The sequence below is a fragment of the Lissotriton vulgaris genome, chromosome 5, assembly GCF_964263255.1.
Source record: "Lissotriton vulgaris chromosome 5, aLisVul1.2, whole genome shotgun sequence".
Classification (NCBI taxonomy): Eukaryota; Metazoa; Chordata; class Amphibia; order Caudata; family Salamandridae; genus Lissotriton; species Lissotriton vulgaris.
In genome coordinates, this window is record NC_141693.1 from 88741502 (window position 1) to 88765095 (window position 23594).

The window sequence follows — 23594 nt, forward strand, 5'->3', positions numbered from 1 at the left end:
GGCTTGATCCATCACCGTTATCTATCTCACTGCACCATCCCAGGTCAGAACCTGGCTATATGCAAATCAGTCTGTCCCTGGCCCAGTGCATCATGGGAACAGGGCAGACTAAACTACCAAGCCAATTCTTCACCTGAAAGGAGACAAGCTACCGGGGACCGGTTTTTGGCATTTCAGCCTTCTTCGGCCCGGCTTGCTTGAATCCTGATGGTGCAGTGAGAAAGGGACTCATGTCTGAGTATACCCTGCCACACCTATAGTGGCCAAAAAAGATTCAGAAAAGGGGGTGGTGATGAACAGAGTGTCTGAATTAAGCAGACCACTCTTACCCAGTCCAAAGATCAGGGCTTGATCCATCACCGTTATTTATCTCACTGCACCATCCCAGCTCAGAACATGGCTATATGCAAATCAGTCTGACCCTGGCCCAGTGCATCATGGGAACAGGGCAGACTAAACTACCAAGCCAATTCTTCACCAGAAAGGAGACAAGTTACCGGGGACCGGTTTCTGGCATTTAAGCCTTCTTCGGCCCGGCTTGCTTGAATCCTGATGGTGCAGTGAGAAAGGGACTCATGTCTGAGTATACCCTGCCACACCTATAGTGGCCAAAAACGATTCAGAAAAGGGGGTGGTGATGAACAGAGTGTCTGAATTAAGCAGACCACTCTTACCCAGTCCAAAGATCAGGGCTTGATCCATCACCGTTATTTATCTCACTGCACCATCCCAGCTCAGAACCTGGCTATATGCAAATCAGTCTGTCCCTGGCCCAGTGCATCATGGGAACAGGGCAGACTAAACTACCAAGCCAATTCTTCACCAGAAAGGAGACAAGCTACAGAGGACCGGTTTCTGGCATTTCAGCCTTCTTCGGCCCGGCTTGCTTGAATCCTGATGGTGCAGTGAGAAAGGGACTCATGTCTGAGTATACCCTGCCACACCTATAGTGGCCAAAAACGATTCAGAAAAGGGGGTGGTGATGAACAGAGTGTTTGAATTAAGCAGACCACTCTTACCCAGTCCAAAGATCAGGGCTTGATCCATCACCGTTATTTATCTCACTGCACCATCCCAGCTCAGAACCTGGCTATATGCAAATCAGTCTGTCCCTGGCCCAGTGCATCATGGGAACAGGGCAAACTAAACTACCAAGCCAATTCTTCACCAGAAAGGAGACAAGCTACCGGGGACCGGTTTCTGGCATTTAAGCCTTCTTCGGCCCGGCTTGCTTGAATCCTGATGGTGCAGTGAGAAAGGGACTCATGTCTGAGTATACCCTGCCACACCTATAGTGGCCAAAAACGATTCAGAAAAGGGGGTGGTGATGAACAGAGTGTCTGAATTAAGCAGACCACTCTTACCCAGTCCAAAGATCAGGGCTTGATCCATCACCGTTATCTATCTCACTGCACCATCCCAGGTCAGAACCTGGCTATATGCAAATCAGTCTGTCCCTGGCCCAGTGCATCATGGGAACAGGGCAGACTAAACTACCAAGCCAATTCTTCACCAGAAAGGAGACAAGTTACCGGGGACCGGTTTCTGGCACTTAAGCCTTCTTCGGCCCGGCTTGCTTGAATCCTGATGGTGCAGTGAGAAAGGGACTCATGTCTGAGTATACCCTGCCACACCTATAGTGGCCAAAAACGATTCAGAAAAGGGGGTGGTGATGAACAGAGTGTCTGAATTAAGCAGACCACTCTTACCCAGTCCAAAGATCAGGGCTTGATCCATCACCGTTATTTATCTCACTGCACCATCCCAGCTCAGAACCTGGCTATATGCAAATCAGTCTGACCCTGGCCCAGTGCATCATGGGAACAGGGCAGACTAAACTACCAAGCCAATTCTTCACCAGAAAGGAGACAAGTTACCGGGGACCGGTTTCTGGCATTTCAGCCTTCTTCGGCCCGGCTTGCTTGAATCCTGATGGTGCATTGAGAAAGGGACTCATGTCTGAGTATACCCTGCCACACCTATAGTGGCCAAAAACGATTCTGAAAAGGGGGTGGTGATGAACAGAGTGTCTGAATTAAGCAGACCACTCTTACCCAGTCCAAAGATCAGGGCTTGATCCATCACCGTTATTTATCTCACTGCACCATCCCAGCTCAGAACCTGGCTATATGCAAATCAGTCTGTCCCTGGCCCAGTGCATCATGGGAACAGGGCAGACTAAACTACCAAGCGAATTCTTCACCAGAAGGGAGACAAGCTACCGGGGACCGGTTTCTGGCATTTCAGCCTTCTTCGGCCCGGCTTGCTTGAATCCTGATGGTGCAGTGAGAAAGGGACTCGTGTCTGAGTATACCCTGCCACACCTATAGTGGCCAAAAACGATTCAGAAAAGGGGGTGGTGATGAACAGAGTGTCTGAATTAAGCAGACCACTCTTACCCAGTCCAAAGATCAGGGCTTGATCCATCACCGTTATTTATCTCACTGCACCATCCCAGCTCAGAACCTGGCTATATGCAAATCAGTCTGTCCCTGGCCCAGTGCATCATGGGAACAGGGCAGACTAAACTACCAAGCCAATTCTTCACCAGAAAGGAGACAAGCTACCGGGGACCGGTTTCTGGCATTTCAGCCTTCTTCGGCCCGGCTTGCTTGAATCCTGATGGTGCAGTGAGAAAGGGACTCATGTCTGATTATACCCTGCCACACCTATAGTGGCCAAAAACGATTCAGAAAAGGGGGTGGTGATGAACAGAGTGTCTGAATTAAGCAGACCACTATTACCCAGTCCAAAGATCAGGGCTTGATCCATCACCGTTATTTATCTCACTGCACCATCCCAGCTCAGAACCTGGCTATATGCAAATCAGTCTGTCCCTGGCCCAGTGCATCATGGGAACAGGGCAGACTAAACTACCAAGCCAATTCTTCACCAGAAGGGAGACAAGCTACCGGGGACCGGTTTCTGGCATTTCAGCCTTCTTCGGCCCGGCTTGCTTGAATCCTGATGGTGCAGTGAGAAAGGGACTCATGTCTGAGTATACCCTGCCACACCTATAGTGGCCAAAAACGATTCAGAAAAGGGGGTGGTGATGAACAGAGTGTCTGAATTAAGCAGACCACTCTTACCCAGTCCAAAGATCAGGGCTTGATCCATCACCGTTATTTATCTCACTGCACCATCCCAGCTCAGAACCTGGCTATATGCAAATCAGTCTGTCCCTGGCCCAGTGCATCATGGGAACAGGGCAGACTAAACTACCAAGCCAATTCTTCACCAGAAAGGAGACAAGCTACCGGGGACCGGTTTCTGGCATTTCAGCCTTCTTCGGCCCGGCTTGCTTGAATCCTGATGGTGCAGTGAGAAAGGGACTCATGTCTGAGTATACCCTGCCACACCTATAGTGGCCAAAAACGATTCAGAAAAGGGGGTGGTGATGAACAGAGTGTCTGAATTAAGCAGACCACTCTTACCCAGTCCAAAGATCAGGGCTTGATCCATCACCGTTATCTATCTCACTGCACCATCCCAGGTCAGAACCTGGCTATATGCAAATCAGTCTGTCCCTGGCCCAGTGCATCATGGGAACAGGGCAGACTAAACTACCAAGCCAATTCTTCACCTGAAAGGAGACAAGCTACCGGGGACCGGTTTCTGGCATTTCAGCCTTCTTCGGCCCGGCTTGCTTGAATCCTGATGGTGCAGTGAGAAAGGGACTCATGTCTGAGTATACCCTGCCACACCTATAGTGGCCAAAAAAGATTCAGAAAAGGGGGTGGTGATGAACAGAGTGTCTGAATTAAGCAGACCACTCTTACTCAGTCCAAAGATCAGGGCTTGATCCATCACCGTTATTTATCTCACTGCACCATCCCAGCTCAGAGCCTGGCTATATGCAAATCAGTCTGACCCTGGCCCAGTGCATCATGGGAACAGGGCAGACTAAACTACCAAGCCAATTCTTCACCAGAAAGGAGACAAGTTACCGGGGACCGGTTTCTGGCATTTCAGCCTTCTTCGGCCCGGCTTGCTTGAATCCTGATGGTGCATTGAGAAAGGGACTCATGTCTGAGTATACCCTGCCACACCTATAGTGGCCAAAAACGATTCTGAAAAGGGGGTGGTGATGAACAGAGTGTCTGAAATAAGCAGACCACTCTTACCCAGTCCAAAGATCAGGGCTTGATCCATCACCGTTATTTATCTCACTGCACCATCCCAGCTCAGAACCTGGCTATATGCAAATCAGTCTGTCCCTGGCCCAGTGCATCATGGGAACAGGGCAGACTAAACTACCAAGCCAATTCTTCACCAGAAAGGAGACAAGCTACCGAGGACCGGTTTCTGGCATTTCAGCCTTCTTCGGCCCGGCTTGCTTGAATCCTGATGGTGCAGTGAGAAAGGGACTCATGTCTGAGTATACCCTGCCACACCTATAGTGGCCAAAAACGATTCAGAAAAGGGGGTGGTGATGAACAGAGTGTCTGAATTAAGCAGACCACTCTTACCCAGTCCAAAGATCAGGGCTTGATCCATCACCGTTATTTATCTCACTGCACCATCCCAGCTCAGAACCTGGCTATATGCAAATCAGTCTGTCCCTGGCCCAGTGCATCATGGGAACAGGGCAAACTAAACTACCAAGCCAATTCTTCACCAGAAAGGAGACAAGCTACCGGGGACCGGTTTCTGGCATTTCAGCCTTCTTCGGCCCGGCTTACTTGAATCCTGATGGTGCAGTGAGAAAGGGACTCATGTCTGAGTATACCCTGCCACACCTATAGTGGCCAAAAACGATTCAGAAAAGGGGGTGGTGATGAACAGAGTGTCTGAATTAAGCAGACCACTCTTACCCAGTCCAAAGATCAGGGCTTGATCCATCACCGTTATTTATCTCACTGCACCATCCCAGCTCAGAACCTGGCTATATGCAAATCAGTCTGTCCCTGGCCCAGTGCATCATGGGAACAGGGCAGACTAAACTACCAAGCCAATTCTTCACCAGAAGGGAGACAAGCTACCGGGGACCGGTTTCTGGCATTTCAGCCTTCTTCGGCCCGGCTTGCTTGAATCCTGATGGTGCAGTGAGAAAGGGACTCGTGTCTGAGTATACCCTGCCACACCTATAGTGGCCAAAAACGATTCAGAAAAGGGGGTGGTGATGAACAGAGTGTCTGAATTAAGCAGACCACTCTTACCCAGTCCAAAGATCAGGGCTTGATCCATCACCGTTATTTATCTCACTGCACCATCCCAGCTCAGAACCTGGCTATATGCAAATCAGTCTGTCCCTGGCCCAGTGCATCATGGGAACAGGGCAGACTAAACTACCAAGCGAATTCTTCACCAGAAGGGAGACAAGCTACCGGGGACCGGTTTCTGGCATTTCAGCCTTCTTCGGCCCGGCTTGCTTGAATCCTGATGGTGCAGTGAGAAAGGGACTCGTGTCTGAGTATACCCTGCCACACCTATAGTGGCCAAAAACGATTCAGAAAAGGGGGTGGTGATGAACAGAGTGTCTGAATTAAGCAGACCACTCTTACCCAGTCCAAAGATCAGGGCTTGATCCATCACCGTTATTTATCTCACTGCACCATCCCAGCTCAGAACCTGGCTATATGCAAATCAGTCTGTCCCTGGCCCAGTGCATCATGGGAACAGGGCAGACTAAACTACCAAGCCAATTCTTCACCAGAAAGGAGACAAGCTACCGGGGACCGGTTTCTGGCATTTCAGCCTTCTTCGGCCCGGCTTGCTTGAATCCTGATGGTGCAGTGAGAAAGGGACTCATGTCTGATTATACCCTGCCACACCTATAGTGGCCAAAAACGATTCAGAAAAGGGGGTGGTGATGAACAGAGTGTCTGAATTAAGCAGACCACTATTACCCAGTCCAAAGATCAGGGCTTGATCCATCACCGTTATTTATCTCACTGCACCATCCCAGCTCAGAACCTGGCTATATGCAAATCAGTCTGTCCCTGGCCCAGTGCATCATGGGAACAGGGCAGACTAAACTACCAAGCCAATTCTTCACCAGAAGGGAGACAAGCTACCGGGGACCGGTTTCTGGCATTTCAGCCTTCTTCGGCCCGGCTTGCTTGAATCCTGATGGTGCAGTGAGAAAGGGACTCATGTCTGAGTATACCCTGCCACACCTATAGTGGCCAAAAACGATTCAGAAAAGGGGGTGGTGATGAACAGAGTGTCTGAATTAAGCAGACCACTCTTACCCAGTCCAAAGATCAGGGCTTGATCCATCACCGTTATTTATCTCACTGCACCATCCCAGCTCAGAACCTGGCTATATGCAAATCAGTCTGTCCCTGGCCCAGTGCATCATGGGAACAGGGCAGACTAAACTACCAAGCCAATTCTTCACCAGAAAGGAGACAAGCTACCGGGGACCGGTTTCTGGCATTTCAGCCTTCTTCGGCCCGGCTTGCTTGAATCCTGATGGTGCAGTGAGAAAGGGACTCATGTCTGAGTATACCCTGCCACACCTATAGTGGCCAAAAACGATTCAGAAAAGGGGGTGGTGATGAACAGAGTGTCTGAATTAAGCAGACCACTCTTACCCAGTCCAAAGATCAGGGCTTGATCCATCACCGTTATCTATCTCACTGCACCATCCCAGGTCAGAACCTGGCTATATGCAAATCAGTCTGTCCCTGGCCCAGTGCATCATGGGAACAGGGCAGACTAAACTACCAAGCCAATTCTTCACCTGAAAGGAGACAAGCTACCGGGGACCGGTTTCTGGCATTTCAGCCTTCTTCGGCCCGGCTTGCTTGAATCCTGATGGTGCAGTGAGAAAGGGACTCATGTCTGAGTATACCCTGCCACACCTATAGTGGCCAAAAAAGATTCAGAAAAGGGGGTGGTGATGAACAGAGTGTCTGAATTAAGCAGACCACTCTTACTCAGTCCAAAGATCAGGGCTTGATCCATCACCGTTATTTATCTCACTGCACCATCCCAGCTCAGAGCCTGGCTATATGCAAATCAGTCTGACCCTGGCCCAGTGCATCATGGGAACAGGGCAGACTAAACTACCAAGCCAATTCTTCACCAGAAAGGAGACAAGTTACCGGGGACCGGTTTCTGGCATTTCAGCCTTCTTCGGCCCGGCTTGCTTGAATCCTGATGGTGCATTGAGAAAGGGACTCATGTCTGAGTATACCCTGCCACACCTATAGTGGCCAAAAACGATTCTGAAAAGGGGGTGGTGATGAACAGAGTGTCTGAAATAAGCAGACCACTCTTACCCAGTCCAAAGATCAGGGCTTGATCCATCACCGTTATTTATCTCACTGCACCATCCCAGCTCAGAACCTGGCTATATGCAAATCAGTCTGTCCCTGGCCCAGTGCATCATGGGAACAGGGCAGACTAAACTACCAAGCCAATTCTTCACCAGAAAGGAGACAAGCTACCGAGGACCGGTTTCTGGCATTTCAGCCTTCTTCGGCCCGGCTTGCTTGAATCCTGATGGTGCAGTGAGAAAGGGACTCATGTCTGAGTATACCCTGCCACACCTATAGTGGCCAAAAACGATTCAGAAAAGGGGGTGGTGATGAACAGAGTGTCTGAATTAAGCAGACCACTCTTACCCAGTCCAAAGATCAGGGCTTGATCCATCACCGTTATTTATCTCACTGCACCATCCCAGCTCAGAACCTGGCTATATGCAAATCAGTCTGTCCCTGGCCCAGTGCATCATGGGAACAGGGCAAACTAAACTACCAAGCCAATTCTTCACCAGAAAGGAGACAAGCTACCGGGGACCGGTTTCTGGCATTTCAGCCTTCTTCGGCCCGGCTTACTTGAATCCTGATGGTGCAGTGAGAAAGGGACTCATGTCTGAGTATACCCTGCCACACCTATAGTGGCCAAAAACGATTCAGAAAAGGGGGTGGTGATGAACAGAGTGTCTGAATTAAGCAGACCACTCTTACCCAGTCCAAAGATCAGGGCTTGATCCATCACCGTTATTTATCTCACTGCACCATCCCAGCTCAGAACCTGGCTATATGCAAATCAGTCTGTCCCTGGCCCAGTGCATCATGGGAACAGGGCAGACTAAACTACCAAGCCAATTCTTCACCAGAAGGGAGACAAGCTACCGGGGACCGGTTTCTGGCATTTCAGCCTTCTTCGGCCCGGCTTGCTTGAATCCTGATGGTGCAGTGAGAAAGGGACTCGTGTCTGAGTATACCCTGCCACACCTATAGTGGCCAAAAACGATTCAGAAAAGGGGGTGGTGATGAACAGAGTGTCTGAATTAAGCAGACCACTCTTACCCAGTCCAAAGATCAGGGCTTGATCCATCACCGTTATTTATCTCACTGCACCATCCCAGCTCAGAACCTGGCTATATGCAAATCAGTCTGTCCCTGGCCCAGTGCATCATGGGAACAGGGCAGACTAAACTACCAAGCCAATTCTTCACCAGAAAGGAGACAAGCTACCGGGGACCGGTTTCTGGCATTTCAGCCTTCTTCGGCCCGGCTTGCTTGAATCCTGATGGTGCAGTGAGAAAGGGACTCATGTCTGATTATACCCTGCCACACCTATAGTGGCCAAAAACGATTCAGAAAAGGGGGTGGTGATGAACAGAGTGTCTGAATTAAGCAGACCACTATTACCCAGTCCAAAGATCAGGGCTTGATCCATCACCGTTATTTATCTCACTGCACCATCCCAGCTCAGAAACTGGCTATATGCAAATCAGTCTGTCCCTGGCCCAGTGCATCATGGGAACAGGGCAGACTAAACTACCAAGCCAATTCTTCACCAGAAGGGAGACAAGCTACCGGGGACCGGTTTCTGGCATTTCAGCCTTCTTCGGCCCGGCTTGCTTGAATCCTGATGGTGCAGTGAGAAAAGGACTCATGTCTGAGTATACCCTGCCACACCTATAGTGGCCAAAAACGATTCAGAAAAGGGGGTGGTGATGAACAGAGTGTCTGAATTAAGCAGACCACTCTTACCCAGTCCAAAGATCAGGGCTTGATCCATCACCGTTATTTATCTCACTGCACCATCCCAGCTCAGAACCTGGCTATATGCAAATCAGTCTGTCACTGGCCCAGTGCATCATGGGAACAGGGCAGACTAAACTACCAAGCCAATTCTTCACCAGAAAGGAGACAAGCTACCGGGGACCGGTTTCTGGCATTTCAGCCTTCTTCGGCCCGGCTTGCTTGAATCCTGATGGTGCAGTGAGAAAGGGACTCATGTCTGAGTATACCCTGCCACACCTATAGTGGCCAAAAACGATTCAGAAAAGGGGGTGGTGATGAACAGAGTGTCTGAAATAAGCAGACCACTCTTACCCAGTCCAAAGATCAGGGCTTGATCCATCATCACCGTTATTTATCTTACTGCACCATCCCAGCTCAGAACCTGGCTATATGCAAATCAGTCTGTCCCTGGCCCAGTGCATCATGGGAACAGGGCAGACTAAACTACCAAGCCAATTCTTCACCAGAAAGGAGACAAGCTACCGGGGACCAGTTTCTGGCATTTCAGCCTTCTTCGGCCCGGTTTGCTTGAATCCTGATGGTGCAGTGAGAAAGGGACTCATGTCTGAGTATACCCTGCCACACCTATAGTGGCCAAAAACGATTCAGAAAAGGGGGTGGTGATGAATTAAGCCCTGATCTTTGGACTGGGTAAGAGTGGTCTGCTTAATTCAGACACTCTGTTCATCACACCCCCTTTTCTGAATCATTTTTGTCCACCATAAGCTTGGAAGGGTATACTCAAATGTGAGTCCCTAGCTCATTGCACCATCAGGATTCAAGCAAGCCGGGCCGAAGACAGCTGAAATGCCAGAAACCGGTCCCCGGTAGCTTGTTTCCTTCCCAGTATAAGAATTGGCTTGGTAGTTTGGTCTGCCCTGTTCCCATGATGCACTGGGCCAGGGTCAGACTAATTTGCATATAGCCAAGTTCTGAGCTGGGATGGTGCAGTGAGCTAAAAAACGGTGATGGATTAAGCCCTGATCTTTGGACTGGGTAAGAGTGGTCTGCTTAATTCAGACACTCTGTTCATCACCACCCTCTTTTCTGAATCATTTTTGTCCACCATAAGCGTGGAAGGGTATACTCAGATGTGAGTCCCTAGCTCATTGCACCATCAGGATTCAAGCAAGCCGGGCCGAAGACGGCTGAAATGCCAGAAACCGGTCCCCGGTAGCTTGTTTCCTTCCCAGTATAAGAATTGGCTTGGTAGTTTGGTCTGCCCTGTTCCCATGATGCACTGGGCCGGGGTCAGACTAATTTGCATACAGCCAAGTTCTGAGCTGGGATGGTGCAGTGAGCTAAAAAAGAGTGGTCTGCTTAATTCAGACACACTGTTCATCACCACCCCCTTTTCTGAATCATTTCTGATACCCAAAAACATGTTTTTTAATGATTCCATAGCCTCTTTGCAGAATAGGTTATCCTCAATAACATCACTAGACTATTTACGGCAACATTTCTTGGTCGGAAGAGTCCTATGCCTAAACTGTCATACAGTTTGCGTGCTAAAGGAGGAGGGATTTCATCTATAGTTAGTTCATACCAGGGCAGTGGTTTGACATCAGTAGAAGTCCCTAACCAGAGAGGCTCTGCTAGAGAGATTTATCTGGTAAGTAACAAATTACCAATTTTAGCCTGATCTTAGCCACTGTACATGGGTCGTTGAGAGAAGCTCAAAAGCCTCGAAGCCTCAATTTTTCCAAAAGCAGGCATATAGAATTCAGCCAGGGAACTTTGCACACAAAATTTGGGGACATAAGATTTCTCAGCCTCACTCAGTAGGAGGTACTTACTATGGACCATGGCAGAGTTACTGCCATGGTCCATAGTCGGTGCCAGTAAATAAGCATTCTACACTCAAATTTCTAGGGGCTATACCTATGGGCCACTTCATAACAGAGAGGGATCATTGGGTACTAGCCGGTAGGCCTGACTATGACCTGAGGAAACTATTTTCTACTGAAATAAGTAAATGCATGTGGGAACCCCAAAGTTAGCAACCATTTAAGGCCGCACCTTGGGCTTCCTGGAGCTACGTTTCCCAATTTAAGTTTTGCATTAGTCTGACACCCAAATAATTGAAAAGGCGGTCCTGGCCAATTGTGTTGCTGCCCACTCTCATTTTCCTCATCGTACCTCTTTGCCTGGCTGAACCATATACCATAAACTTTGTCTTGAAGCAGTTTAGTTCCAACCCCCTCTCAGAACAAAACATGTTAAAATAGTCTAGAAGCTGTTGAAGTCCCAGTGGAAACTTGAAAACAACAGGGTTTCATACACATAGAGAAGTGCTGGAGCCCTCCTACCACCCAACTTGAGAGAGTCACAACTCCACCACCACGTTCAGTATAAAGGGAAAAGGGTGGGAGTGAATATGCAAACTTGCCAGACCCCTCGATTTATACTGAAGGGCTCAGTCAATTGGTCAAGTTCACCCCATCATACCTGCGCAAACTTTTGTGCATGAATCTTTATTAAGGTATCCAAGAGGCTATCTGGAATCCTTCCATACCTTAGCTCTGCGGACCAAGTCAAAAGCAGCATGTAAATCGGTGAAGACAAAATAAAGTTTGCCCCTTCAATAAGAACTATCTTCCATTAAATGCAAATAAACTGGAAGACCAGGTCAAGTGTACTAACTTTGCTTTTAAAACCCACCTGGAATTCCGATAATACATTCTGATCTTCAATCCACTCGATAAGATGGACAAGGACCTGTTTCCAAAAGATTTTCTGGAGGGAATCTAACAGTCTCATAAGCAACTCCAGTCCTCTTTTTTTAGGTCTCGCTTAGGCGGCGTCCGTGCTGGCTCTGTGAGACATACTGTATTCAGGATATGGGAAGCTACAATGGTTCTGTTGGGAAAGAACAATTTCTTCACAAATGGCAGATACATCATAAAGTATCACGTCTATTCAATACGGTTGGAAGACAGAAACACAGGCAAGTATGCGTTTGCAAAATACAATTTTACTGATTGTTAAATAAAGCAATCTTAATATGCATTCATAAGGCTGTCAATATTCAATGCAAAATCGTAGTGACATATAATAATATGAAAAGGAGCATTCAATTTGTTTTGGTTCACCCACTTAGAAGATCAGTTAGAAGGGATTCCAACTCCATTAGTGTACTTGTGCCGCCTGACTGTCCTACCACCTAGATATATACATTAAATATGGACAGGGTCACATCTGGCGAGAATTTCAGGTTACCTGCCATTAGATCTAAAGCATCTGTCTGGATAGGGGTAAATATGCATTGGAGAGTAGCCTTATCCTATACTGCTAGGCCCCTAAAAGTTCTCCGCCTCCTTGACTGAACTGCATTTTTGCAAAAGCACGAGTAGCCGCTTCTGTTAATGGGATCAGTGATCCAGATCTCTTGGAAGAGACACATATAGTGAGCCTCTGTGAGCTGGAACCAATCATCCTCAGGTAGCTTACTTCTAATCCCTGCAACATTCCAAGACAAGATTTGGATCTTATTCTTGATCTGCAAGAGGGATAGCCTTGCTGTTGCACTGGGGTGCTCTCCCCCTATATCCTGCACCAGGAGGTGCACTGTCCAGGTCTAACACCCTAACATTACCCCTGCAGCTTCCTAACATGTCTCTAGGGGAATCTACATCTCCCAGTCAGTTGTGAAATGTAGGAGCTGTTGTGTCAGTAAAGCATTTCTTATTTGCAGATGGAGAAACGTGTGAACCGTTGCTCATCCTATAGCTAATTGTAAAGTTGGTATTTGCATTGGAAATTTGGCGTGCGTCAATTGCCATAAGATTATCCACCATGATTCTACTGTGGAATAATGCTTTAAGAACATCTGCCAGAGCCCCTGTCATATTCAAGCTCTCACCGCTACTACTGTCACTTCTAATGAGAGAGAAGCAGTGTTTTACTTCCCGGAACCAATGAGTCACTTTATTTATAAGGCCCTCTTGATCTTCTCTAGAATCCACAGGTAATTTGGGGACCCGGTTAAGAAAGACAACATTGTGACTGACAGGCTGTTGGGATCTCAAATAAACCCCACCTATCACCCTACCTCCTGGGCCTAGGCCGTAACGAGACAGCGGTTCTTGGGGGTTAGAGTCGGACAAACTAAGTTGGAGCAAATTGTATCATTTCTTCCCTCTAAGCATCAATACCCCATACCAGGATAAAAGAGTCTCACTCCCCCCATCTGTTGAGCCTAGTGCTAGCTCCTGGCTGGGCAGTACTACGTGGCATAAGAATGCTGAGGGAAGAAAGGGGTTGGGTGGCACACAATTGGGCAAGGTGGGCAGGTTGTAAGATCTACCAGTGGTTGATGTGCAACTTAGGTCTGGGCTGTCGGGAGACCTCCAAATCCTCCCATCACCTTGACTCTCTGAGACATTAGCCCATCTAAAATCCCATGCCTCCCCACCCTTGTTTCCAGCCCATACACATTTTTTGAAGGCAGAAACTTCCTCCTTAATGCTAACCATTACATCAAAAAGACTCTCACTAGTTTTAGATGCCCTGTCCTCAGCATCCCCTGGCCTCTCTACACCTCCTCCCTCAGACCTTACTTCATCATCACCAAGAGCCGCAACTCGATTGTGGCATTCCACACCCAGAAGAGACTGCTCTGGCTTTCCACAGCCTGCACATGTGGCTTCCTATCAATTCTAGGCTGGGATGCTACTGCCATTCGTACAAGTGATTTATCAAGCATTTGTGGAATGCGTTTTGCACTAATATCACAGGAAGAGGGGGTGTGGTAAACTAATACCCCACCCCCCCGTGGCCAGGAATTAATAATGTCCGTACATTCCTTTATCAGTGTATCAATTCTATCGAGGACACACTTGGCACCGGCTGATTTCTCTGCTCGAACTTTTGGCCCCTTCCATTAATTTCCTTTTGACCATAGCCTCTTCGTTGTACCTGAGTTGGAAGCGCTTTCAAACGTTTCAAATTTTAAGATTTGATGTATAAAGGTATATGTCTGCGTAAAGAGAGACAATAAGCTGCCTAGAAGGGTACACTAGTGCCCTTTCTGTATGATGCTGTCGGATCTTCACAGCTAAAGGCTCTATCGCTAAGGCAAACAAAATTGGGGAAAGGGGACAGCCCTACCTCATGCCCCTTGCGATGGCGAAATTATCGGATCTAGCTCCAATTTAACAGTACAGTGGCAAGGGGCTGTCTGTAGATCAATTCTATCCAGCCTAGAAAAGCTGGAGGCATTCCCATATACCTTAAAGTACCAACAAGGTAATCCCACTCCACCGAATCAAATGCCTTGGTGGCATCAAGAAACACCGCCACAGCCGAACTGCTGGGGTCTATGTCCCGCAGAATTGCCAATAAAGTTCTAAGATTGTGTGATGTTGTGCGATTTGGGACGAATCCCGCCTGGTCCGGCAGGACCAATCGCTCCATCAGAAGGTTAAGGTGGTTGGATAGCACCTTAGCTAGTATCTTTGTATCACAGTTTAGTAATGACAGGGGCGGTAAGACTCGCATTAGAGTGGGGGCTTGTCAGGTTTAAGTAGGGAAACTATCTGAGCTTCTCTCATAGTTCTCGGGAGGTGCCCCTCTTCCCTAGCTTCATAAAAAACCTCTTTCATTATGGGGGCCAATTGCTGCACGTAGGTTTTGTAAAATTCTATTGAGAGGCCATCTGACCCTGGTGTTTGCCCTGATTTTATCTGCATAATGGCCTGCGTAATTTCATCTACTTCCAAGTCAGCACACAGAAATTCCCGCTGAGTATCGCCAAGCCATGCTAAGGCAGTATCCTCGAAGTACAGTGGGAGGTCGTGTGACTGGCCCCTTTGGGAGGTGTATAGTGTTTTATAGTAGTCTACAAATGTTTGCAGTTGCTCTGGGAGGTTTCTATGAATCGTGCCTTCTGGGCCTTGGATCTCAGCTATATAATTGGAGAACTTGGGTGGACGCACTAAGTTTGCCAGGACCTTCCCCGGGCGATCTCCCTCCCCATACACTCTCACCACATGATATTTCCCTCGAAATTTGCATTCTCGGTCCACTGTGTTTGTGTACTCCGTCAACTTGTCCTGCAATTTGGCCCGGATCCCCTCTCCCGTCCCCGCAGAAGAAAGGTCTCTCTCAAGTATCTTAATATCTTTTTCCAGCCGGCTAAGTTCCCTCTGGATGTCCTTAAGGATCCCCCCTCCTTTAGAAATACACCATCCCCTGACCGTGACATTAAAGGCCTCCCAAACCATAGTGAGGCTAGGCACAGATTCTACATTGCGCACAAAGAAATCCTGAATTTCCTGTTCAAGCTCAGTCTTAAAGACCATGTCAAGGAGGTGGCGGGGTTAAGACACTATCTAGCATAGGGGGATTGGTCCGCTGGGGGTTGTAATACTAATTTGACAGGCGAGTGGTCCAAGTATGTGCGGGCCAGGTGGGTAACTGATTCTATCCAATGTGCCATACTCACTGAGACAAACAGGTAGTCCAGCCTGGACCACGTGGAGCGTGCTGCAGAAATGTGTGTACCTTCTTTTTGTCTAGGATGCTTGTAGCGCCATGTGTCATGGAGATAGTTGGTAACAACCAGATCTGTTAGCAGCCTTCGTGTGAACGTATAGTGTGATGGAATAGCATGAGATCTGCCCATCTGTGGACACACAGTCGTGTTAAAGTCCCCTCCCAGATGAGGTAAGTGGAACCAAGAGCCTGGATTCTGCTTCATAACATACTTAGGACTTTCGGATCGTCCACATTGGGACCATAATAATTAGCAATCATGACATCATGTGAAGCTAATCGACACCAGACCAGGCAGAACCATCTTTGTGTATCAATCTCAGTTCCTCCCAGCACAAAAGCATTACGTCGAATAAGGATGGCGACCCACCTGGAGTATGTGGAGTAGGACGAGAAGCAGCGGTGAGAGGCCCATCTAGCAGCGAACAATGGTGTGGTAGCAGGGTCAAAGTGGGTTTCCTGGAGCAGGCCTATACTGATGTGGTGTCTCTCTAGATATCCTATAACCTGCCTCTTCTTCCATGGGTTATTCAAATCTCAGATGTTCCATGATAGAATGAGGACTTGGTTACTAGTGTCTGAAGTACCCATCATTGTCCCTTCACTGGATAGATTAGCAATATTCTCAAGTTGTGACAACTGGACTGGTGTATTAAGGCAGGCACTACAGAGCAAGGATCACCTACCTCCCCCCACCCACACCGACATCCCCAACTCGTCGGGAATCATTACCCTCCCTAGTCAAACACAAAATATAACGAACGTTCAATAAAACTTGTGTTACACCCAGTTGCCGCCAGGTATTTATCAGACTAGCAGCATGTTTGGGAGGAAGGTGAGTGTCTGGGCGGGCTAGTAGTCAGAGTCTCAGTTCGCGTGTAGATTTGTTGATGGGCATCAAGTATCTGCTGTCGTCGGAGGCCCATATGAATCAAGTCAACAGAGCAGCAAGGTAAAGAGCAAATTGTCAATATGGGGCCGACATTGGAGATTGGGATCTGGAACGTGAGCGGGCGGTTGTCTCTGTAGGGGAAGTCCGGCGGCACCGATTAAGGTAGTCTTTCGCTTGTTGTGGGTTCTGAAAAATATGCTGTTTTCCTCAGTGAGTAATCTGAAGCTTCCCCGGATACAGCATTGCATATGGGATGTCCTGAGTCTGCAATTTCTTCTTGACGGCGCATATTTGCGCCTCGCCTCCTGTACATTTTGTGTGAAGTTGGGATAGAAGGCAAGGGTGGTGTTTTCGTATTGAACTTGCTTCTTCTCGTGGGCAAGACGGAGGACTGTATCTCGATCCCGATAGTTAAGGAGCCGAACTATCACTGGGCATGGTGGTGCACCCAGAGGTGGGCGCGCATTCAGGGATCTGTGCGCTCTTTCCACAGTCAGATGGGGTGAGAATGAGTCTCTCCCAAACAAGTCAATCAGGAGCTGCTCAATGAAGTCCTCCATACGGCCCGTATTGGTCGTCTCTGCAAACGTTATTCCGCCTAGAGCGGGCCTCCAAATCCTCATTTTTCTCAGCTATAACCTTAGGGAGCTCATCCATTTGCAAGACTCTCTCTCTATTCGCCGTGGCCCCATCCTCAATGTCAGATATTCTGGTTTCCACCTCCTTGAGTCATTGGTCATGTTGGTCTAATTTATGTACCACGGAGTCCAGCCTCGGGTACACAGTATCCATTTTCATATCAATGGAAGTCAAACTGTTTTTCATACTTAGTAGTAAGACCTTCCAGTCTTCTTCCTGGTTTTCCTCAGATCCAGGCTTGGACGCCTTGCGCGACTCAAAGGGGATTTTGGTTTGCTTTATATCCGTTCTGCCCATTATGTGCACCGGTGTATTGTAGTGTTCTCCTAAACGTGGATGGGATGTGTAATCGTCCATGCGGTATGAGGATCCCCTGGGCCCTTGAGGCACGTTATAAAATGGTCGCCACTAATCTACGCCTCTCAGCCTCGCTTTGGTGACAGGGAAGGGTCTGGCGTCCGTCCCCGACTCTTGCACTCGTTGTGTGTCTCAATCAGGCAATAAGCATTTGGGCTTGGGATTATGTGGGCCTCACTCCTACCAGGCCAGTAAACAGTGTTTACTAGTCTAACAGCATGGGAGTGCTGTTGTCCGCACATCACCGTACCTCCGGGGTATGTCGGGCGCTCAATATTACCACCCTCTTCCGGGCTCCGTATGCCGTCCCGCAGAGTATTTGTGGTGTTGTGGGGTGCACAACGTCTCCTCGAGCACCCGTTTATTTGCTGGTTTGGCTCCCTCTGGACTCAATTGGCTCACAGGGCCACTACCATTACAGGAGGAACAAGTCTCTCCCCGCCATGCGCGCTCTGCTAAAAGGCGATCGGGAACCTGGCAAAACCGTGCTAGGCTCTGTCCCCAGGTAACACTGTAGCCTGAGCCGGGGGCAGTCACCAAGATTCGTATAGGCTGCAAGTATATTTCATTCACCCCTTTCACAGTACCTCGGCTCCGTGGCGTGTCTCTACAGTTTCTAGTAGTGATATGGAGCCGTTGTTCGCACTGTGCTTTGCAACCGTTTCCAGGCGCAGGCCCGCACTCCCTCGTCAGGCCTCAGGCGTGTCTGTATTTTACCGCCGCCTCTACGCTCAAGGCCTGACGCGCAGCTTCTGGTACAAGGACATGCCGCTCTCTGCCGTTAGGCACACTCAGCTTTGCATCCTATCCCGGGATCAGGCCCGCGCTCCTCCACCAGGCTTGGGCTTGCTTGACTTTGACCGCCACCACTTCGCTCCAGCGCAGTGCTGGGTGCTGAGATTTGCCACTCTCTGCCTGACAATTTGAAGCACTAACACGGGGCACAGTGCACCAGTATGATCTCAAGGGATTCAGGCAGCGATTCCATATAAATTAGGACTCACAATGCATCTCAGGATGGGTCTGAAGGATTTTTGTCTGCCCGGCTGGCGAGAGCCTCTCTAGTGTGCGGCCATCTTGGTCACGCGCCACCTAGCACCCCTCTGCTCTGGCTAGCTTTAATAGTCCCGTCCAGGATAATAACGGTCGACTTATAATAAGTTGTTCTCACAAGATAAACAAATAATATAGAGGAAAGACAGAAACAGGAGCTATTGCAGAAACAGTGATGAAGTAATAAAGTTTACTTACATAATGTCAGAATGGCAGTGCATAAAAAAATAAAAAGTACTTTTGTTTATTTTCCTTCAAATTAAGTAATCCGTGCTGGTGGTGCTTAGAATGTACCAAGTTTCATTCAGTTCTTGCAGACCTTCGTTCACTATTAACGTGTAATACTGAATTTGCTAAACTGGAGACTTCCATTGTATAGCAGCCATCTAGTAAAGTTTTGAGGCCGACAGGCGGTCCTTATAAAGGACATAGAAAAGAGACAAAATAGACGAACCGAACTAGACCCTAGGACTCGTAGCATAGTGAGCCTTCTGGAGTATTTTTAGTCGGGATTCTCAACGAGCATTGTGAGAAGCAGTATCAGCCTCCTATTCCAAGAAAGAAAATTAGAGTACTTTAATCAATTCAATTCATTTTACGTAATACAAATTGATATAAAATATTAAGTAGTAAAACCACGTATTAATTAATAAATATGTTCACTGTTAATTTGGATCACAACTACTGAATTTATATTAGTCATGATGTAATTTTTCAATTAGTTTGCAGTTTTACGAATATTTCTTTTGATAATGGACGCTCCACTCGGCTAGTCCAGGATGGCGTCTATTTAGCATTCGTGGCACCGCTGTCTCATTCTGTAGTCCGTCCTCAGTGTCTGAAACCTCCTGTCTGCCGCCGGTCGCGGAAGTCGCACTCTCATCGTGCAAACATGGCGGCTGTGTCTGTGTGTCAGCTCCCTGAAGCCGGTGGCTTCAGCTTCGACAACTGCAGGAGGTGAGGCGTGGAGAATATTGGCGAACGGTTCTCAGTGAGGGGGACCGGCGTGAGACTCGGAGGGTGGGGACTGGAGACTGCGGAGGGAGGAAGGAAGCATATAGAAGGGTATTCAGGAGCAGCCGGCTGGCGCCTATTGTAGGAGGGGGATGCGAAAGAGCCTGTTTTAAGGAGTCTTGAACATACTAACCTTTCTTCTATGTCTTAATATACGGTGGATGAAGAAACGTACCTTAAGCAGAGATCTAGTTTTTCAGGGCTGTGTAGCCAGAATATTTCTTATATATCACTAGTAGATATACAGTGGCTTTCCTTGGATGCATAGTGCAGTAATGTGATGTAAAAGTCCATTTTTCTCTCTGTGGCATTTGTTTCAGAAATCATGAGTTGAGCACAAACCACTGCTCCTGGTGTGTTCTTGTGTTTGACACTTGTACTATCTGTATTTCTACTGTATAGTAGAACATGTGCACCCAAAATTAACATTGGAGTCTGTGTGAGCTTTTCCTAGGCTCCCACCTAATTTGTGGCGATGACAATTGAAATGTAAGTCTGGCTGATAAATGCATGCACTTCTGTTATACATATGAGGCGGTAAGCAGTTGTGTGCGTTCGTACCTGAATTCTTGAGTAGGCATTTGCAGTTAAGCATTCACACAGAGCATACTTGGATTTGACTTTAGGAATTGGAGATTTGCTTGAGCCATGTTTCTGTATGCCATCCATAAAGGTGCCCTTCTATGTTGTGAAAGTGTGTCATTGGTGTGCCTATGTGTTCTTTCAGTCTGTGACGATTGATTTTGTGCCTCATCCAGACCTGGATCTTTTGGGCCAGCCAAGGCTCCACTTCACCAAGACAAAAGTCCTGTTTATTGCCAAGAACAACGAGCAAGAAATAGCACAATCCTCGCTAAATAAGAACACCAGCTTTTGCTGAATGCTAAGTCACTTGGAGTCACATAGTACACTAATCTATTAAAGAAAGTAAATCCACTGCTTCCAGAAAGTGACTTTAGAACTGCGTTCAAGCCCTTGTGCGCTTGCATCTGAATAGTGGTAATGCCCTGCTCTGTTGTGCCTCTGAGTCAACACTTACCTACTTGGAGTCATCCTGCAGCACCTCATCCGGAGCCTGCAGAAATATCACATAATCTCTATTGTGATAGAACTCAATTGCCTCTCCTTACCATCTTTCAAAGCACCTGTATCACTTACAAAGCCATCAGGCCCAGTACCCTGCTTATCTTGTAGGCAAGCTCATAGTTGTTGGATCTTGGCACGTGCGAAACAAGCACCCCATCAGACTGGAGACTGAAGTATTAAAGAAATTAAAAAAAGCCCAGAGGAACAACATTCTTTTATCCATCGGGTAAATACCCACATCACAATGCAGTATCAGTACACTTCTGCTGCTAGAATACTGCTGCCTCTCCTATCCCCAACTGTATGCTTGCCTTTGACCCTGTACAGTGCACTGCAGCCGTTTGACTAGGTTTACGCTGTACAAACACCTCATTCATACATATATTTTCCTTATGGTTATCAGGGTCTTGTGAGATCGGATTGCAGCAAGTACTAGACATTGTCATGGTGGTCTGGCCAACTAGAGTGTGCTGTTGCTGTTCTTTTTTTGAAGTGTGTGTATGTTTGCTGTTCCTCAGTTGCGTGGATTAGAGTACAGCCGTAGGTAGGGAGAGTAGAGAGTAACATGCACTGTTGTTGTATGTTCTATTGGGAGATGTATGTGTTGAGGTTGTGTAATAAAATATGTGGTGTTTTTCTTAGCTTTCTTTTTAGTTTTGTATCTTGTTAATGTTTTGGTGCCTGGGTCATCTTTACAAGGGAAGGTCTGTGTAGCGACCTCACTTGTCCCCATGGTGCCAAAGACACAGTGATGTGCAGCGCTGAGCTGAGTGAGAGGCTACTGGGTTGAGCCCATAGCGACACTTTCTCCTAATGGGGGTCCTTTTACCTGACATTTGAACTATATGTATATTTTGTACTGTGCAGTATAATTATTTGTTATGCATTGGCAGAGCTTGCCTGGATTTGCCCTAGTCTTAATAGGGGTGTTGAATTTCATAAAATATCTAGTTGCTAAAGGACTAGATGCTTTAGAAATTTGCATGGTCTGTAAAATAATTCCACTTGTTTCATCTAGTGAGGTGATAAAGGATGGCAGCATTCTCATATCAGTGCTCTGATAATGACTTCTCTGATTGTACCAAGGCTACTATTGTGCCAGGGTTTGGATTTTAGCAGGGCACTGGTCATGCATTTTTCTAATTACACTGGAGATTTAATCTCAGATCTTTGAATATTCAAATGCTCTACATTTGTAGAGGCTCTCAATTCAGCAACAGTCTCTCTTTAGGCTACATTTCTGATCATGGTAGGGCTCTGGAAATGCTAGCAGTTTTATTATCCTGACATCTTATTGTAGCAGAGGTTTGGATTTGCCATTGCTCTCTTTCTTTCTTTAGTTTCAAAGGAAAATCTTGTGATTTCCTCTGGCAAATGTACTTTAAAGCATTTAATTGAGTTCACAATATGTCACTGTAAATATATCAGATTCTACTTTGACCTAGTTCCTAGGTTGCTATCTGGAGATTTAAGGGATCAGATCGCTCCCAGTCTGATTCTCTTCACCTAAACACATTATTATTAAGCACATTTATAAAGCGAATGGCTTTGCCTAACGATGTGTCCCAGTGCTTGAAGATGAAGAGCCAGAGAGGAACATCACTATCTAAAACATCAACCCTATTAGAAGAGACAGAGCAGAAAGCTGAGATAAGGGCTTTTGCTAAAACCGTGCGAATAACTAGGTTTTAAGAATCTTTCGGAACAACAGTTCTGATTGTTCCATCCTTAGATAAACAGGCAGTGAATTCTAAGCTCTAAGAATACAGCAGGATTTGTGTGTGTTCACCAAATAGGTCAGATATCTTTGACCCCTATCATTAAAGATTCTCTGGTGACTCCTAGATATAAAGAAAAACCAAAGGTGGTGATGGACGGAGCGTTGACAATACAAACACTCACCCCCAGTCAACTGATCTGGGTTTAATCCATCACTGTTATTTAGCTCACTCCTCCACCCTAGTTCAGACATGGCCATATGCAAATCAGTCTGACCCTGTGCCTCATGGGAACAGTCCATCCCATTTTTAAGGTGTAAAAACATTTACCTGCCACTGCAGCTCTCTGATGATCAAGAGATCGCGCCGGGTCCAGCCAAAATCCCACGTTCATTACTTTCTCCTTCTGGCTTGGAGTAGATCCCATTACATCGGGTCACAAGGCTGATGTTCAGATGGAGGGGGATTCCCCACAATGAGAACCTCCCGTTTTATTACCATTTAGTTTGAGGCATCTATTAGTCATCCAATTGCCTACCCAACAGCTTTCAAATTGGACAGCCGTTCCATCTATCTCCTTGGATATTGTGACCTTTAATTGAGTGTTGTCTGCATAGGACACCATAGTAACATTGTGACACTCCATTTCCGCCAGTGGGCGCATATAGATGGCGAATAATGTAGGGCTCATAATAGAGACTTGCAGCACCCCCTTGGACAAGGAGAAAGGATCTGAGGAGTACAGTTTCTGGATCGCTTGAAAAGAGCTGTCTTGAAGGAAGGATGCCAGCCATCGCCATGCAAGGCCCCCCACAATCCCCTAGCCGATGCAGAAGTAGGCCATGAGACACGGCGTCAAAGGCGGCGCTTGGATCTAGTATGATCAGCATCATTGTCTGACTCCCATTGGCATAGCGCCTCGGATTCAGAAGTCACCAGTGAGGGTGATTCCGTGGAGTGGTACGCACGGAAGCCGGACTGGGCCGGGGGTAATAGCTTGTTGGCCTCAATAAACTTGGACTGTTGACTAGTTTTTCTGCCACTTTTGCAAAAAAAAAGGGCAGCAAGGAGAGGGGTCTCAGACTTTCCTTTTGAGAAGGATTGACGGGAGGGCGTTTCTTTTAAACCAGTGACTATTTATTTTTTTGAGTAATAAACAACACAAATGCCAATACTGGATTTTACTCTCTAAATTTTGTTTTAACCCATATGAACAAAACATACAGGTCTGTTTACTATAACGTCACTAGTTTATTTATTTGTTTCACTAGTCCGTATCTTTTTGCTTTTTATCATCCGAAACATTTTTTGTGCATAAACAAAATATACAATTTAATACAATCTGTTATGACA

At 47.3% G+C, this 23594-nt stretch overlaps 1 protein-coding gene across 1 annotated transcript in view; it reads left to right on the forward strand.

Annotated features, from left to right (window-relative positions):
* Positions 1 to 19265: 19265 nt before the first annotated feature.
* PSMB7 (proteasome 20S subunit beta 7) overlaps positions 19266 to 23594 on the forward strand; it is a 46661-nt gene continuing 42332 nt past the window's right edge. The window contains exon 1 of the mRNA XM_086919338.1: positions 19266 to 19380. Within this exon, the coding sequence (XP_086775464.1) occupies positions 19316 to 19380 (65 nt within the window). The 5' untranslated portion in view covers positions 19266 to 19315. The remainder of the gene's footprint in view (positions 19381 to 23594) is intronic.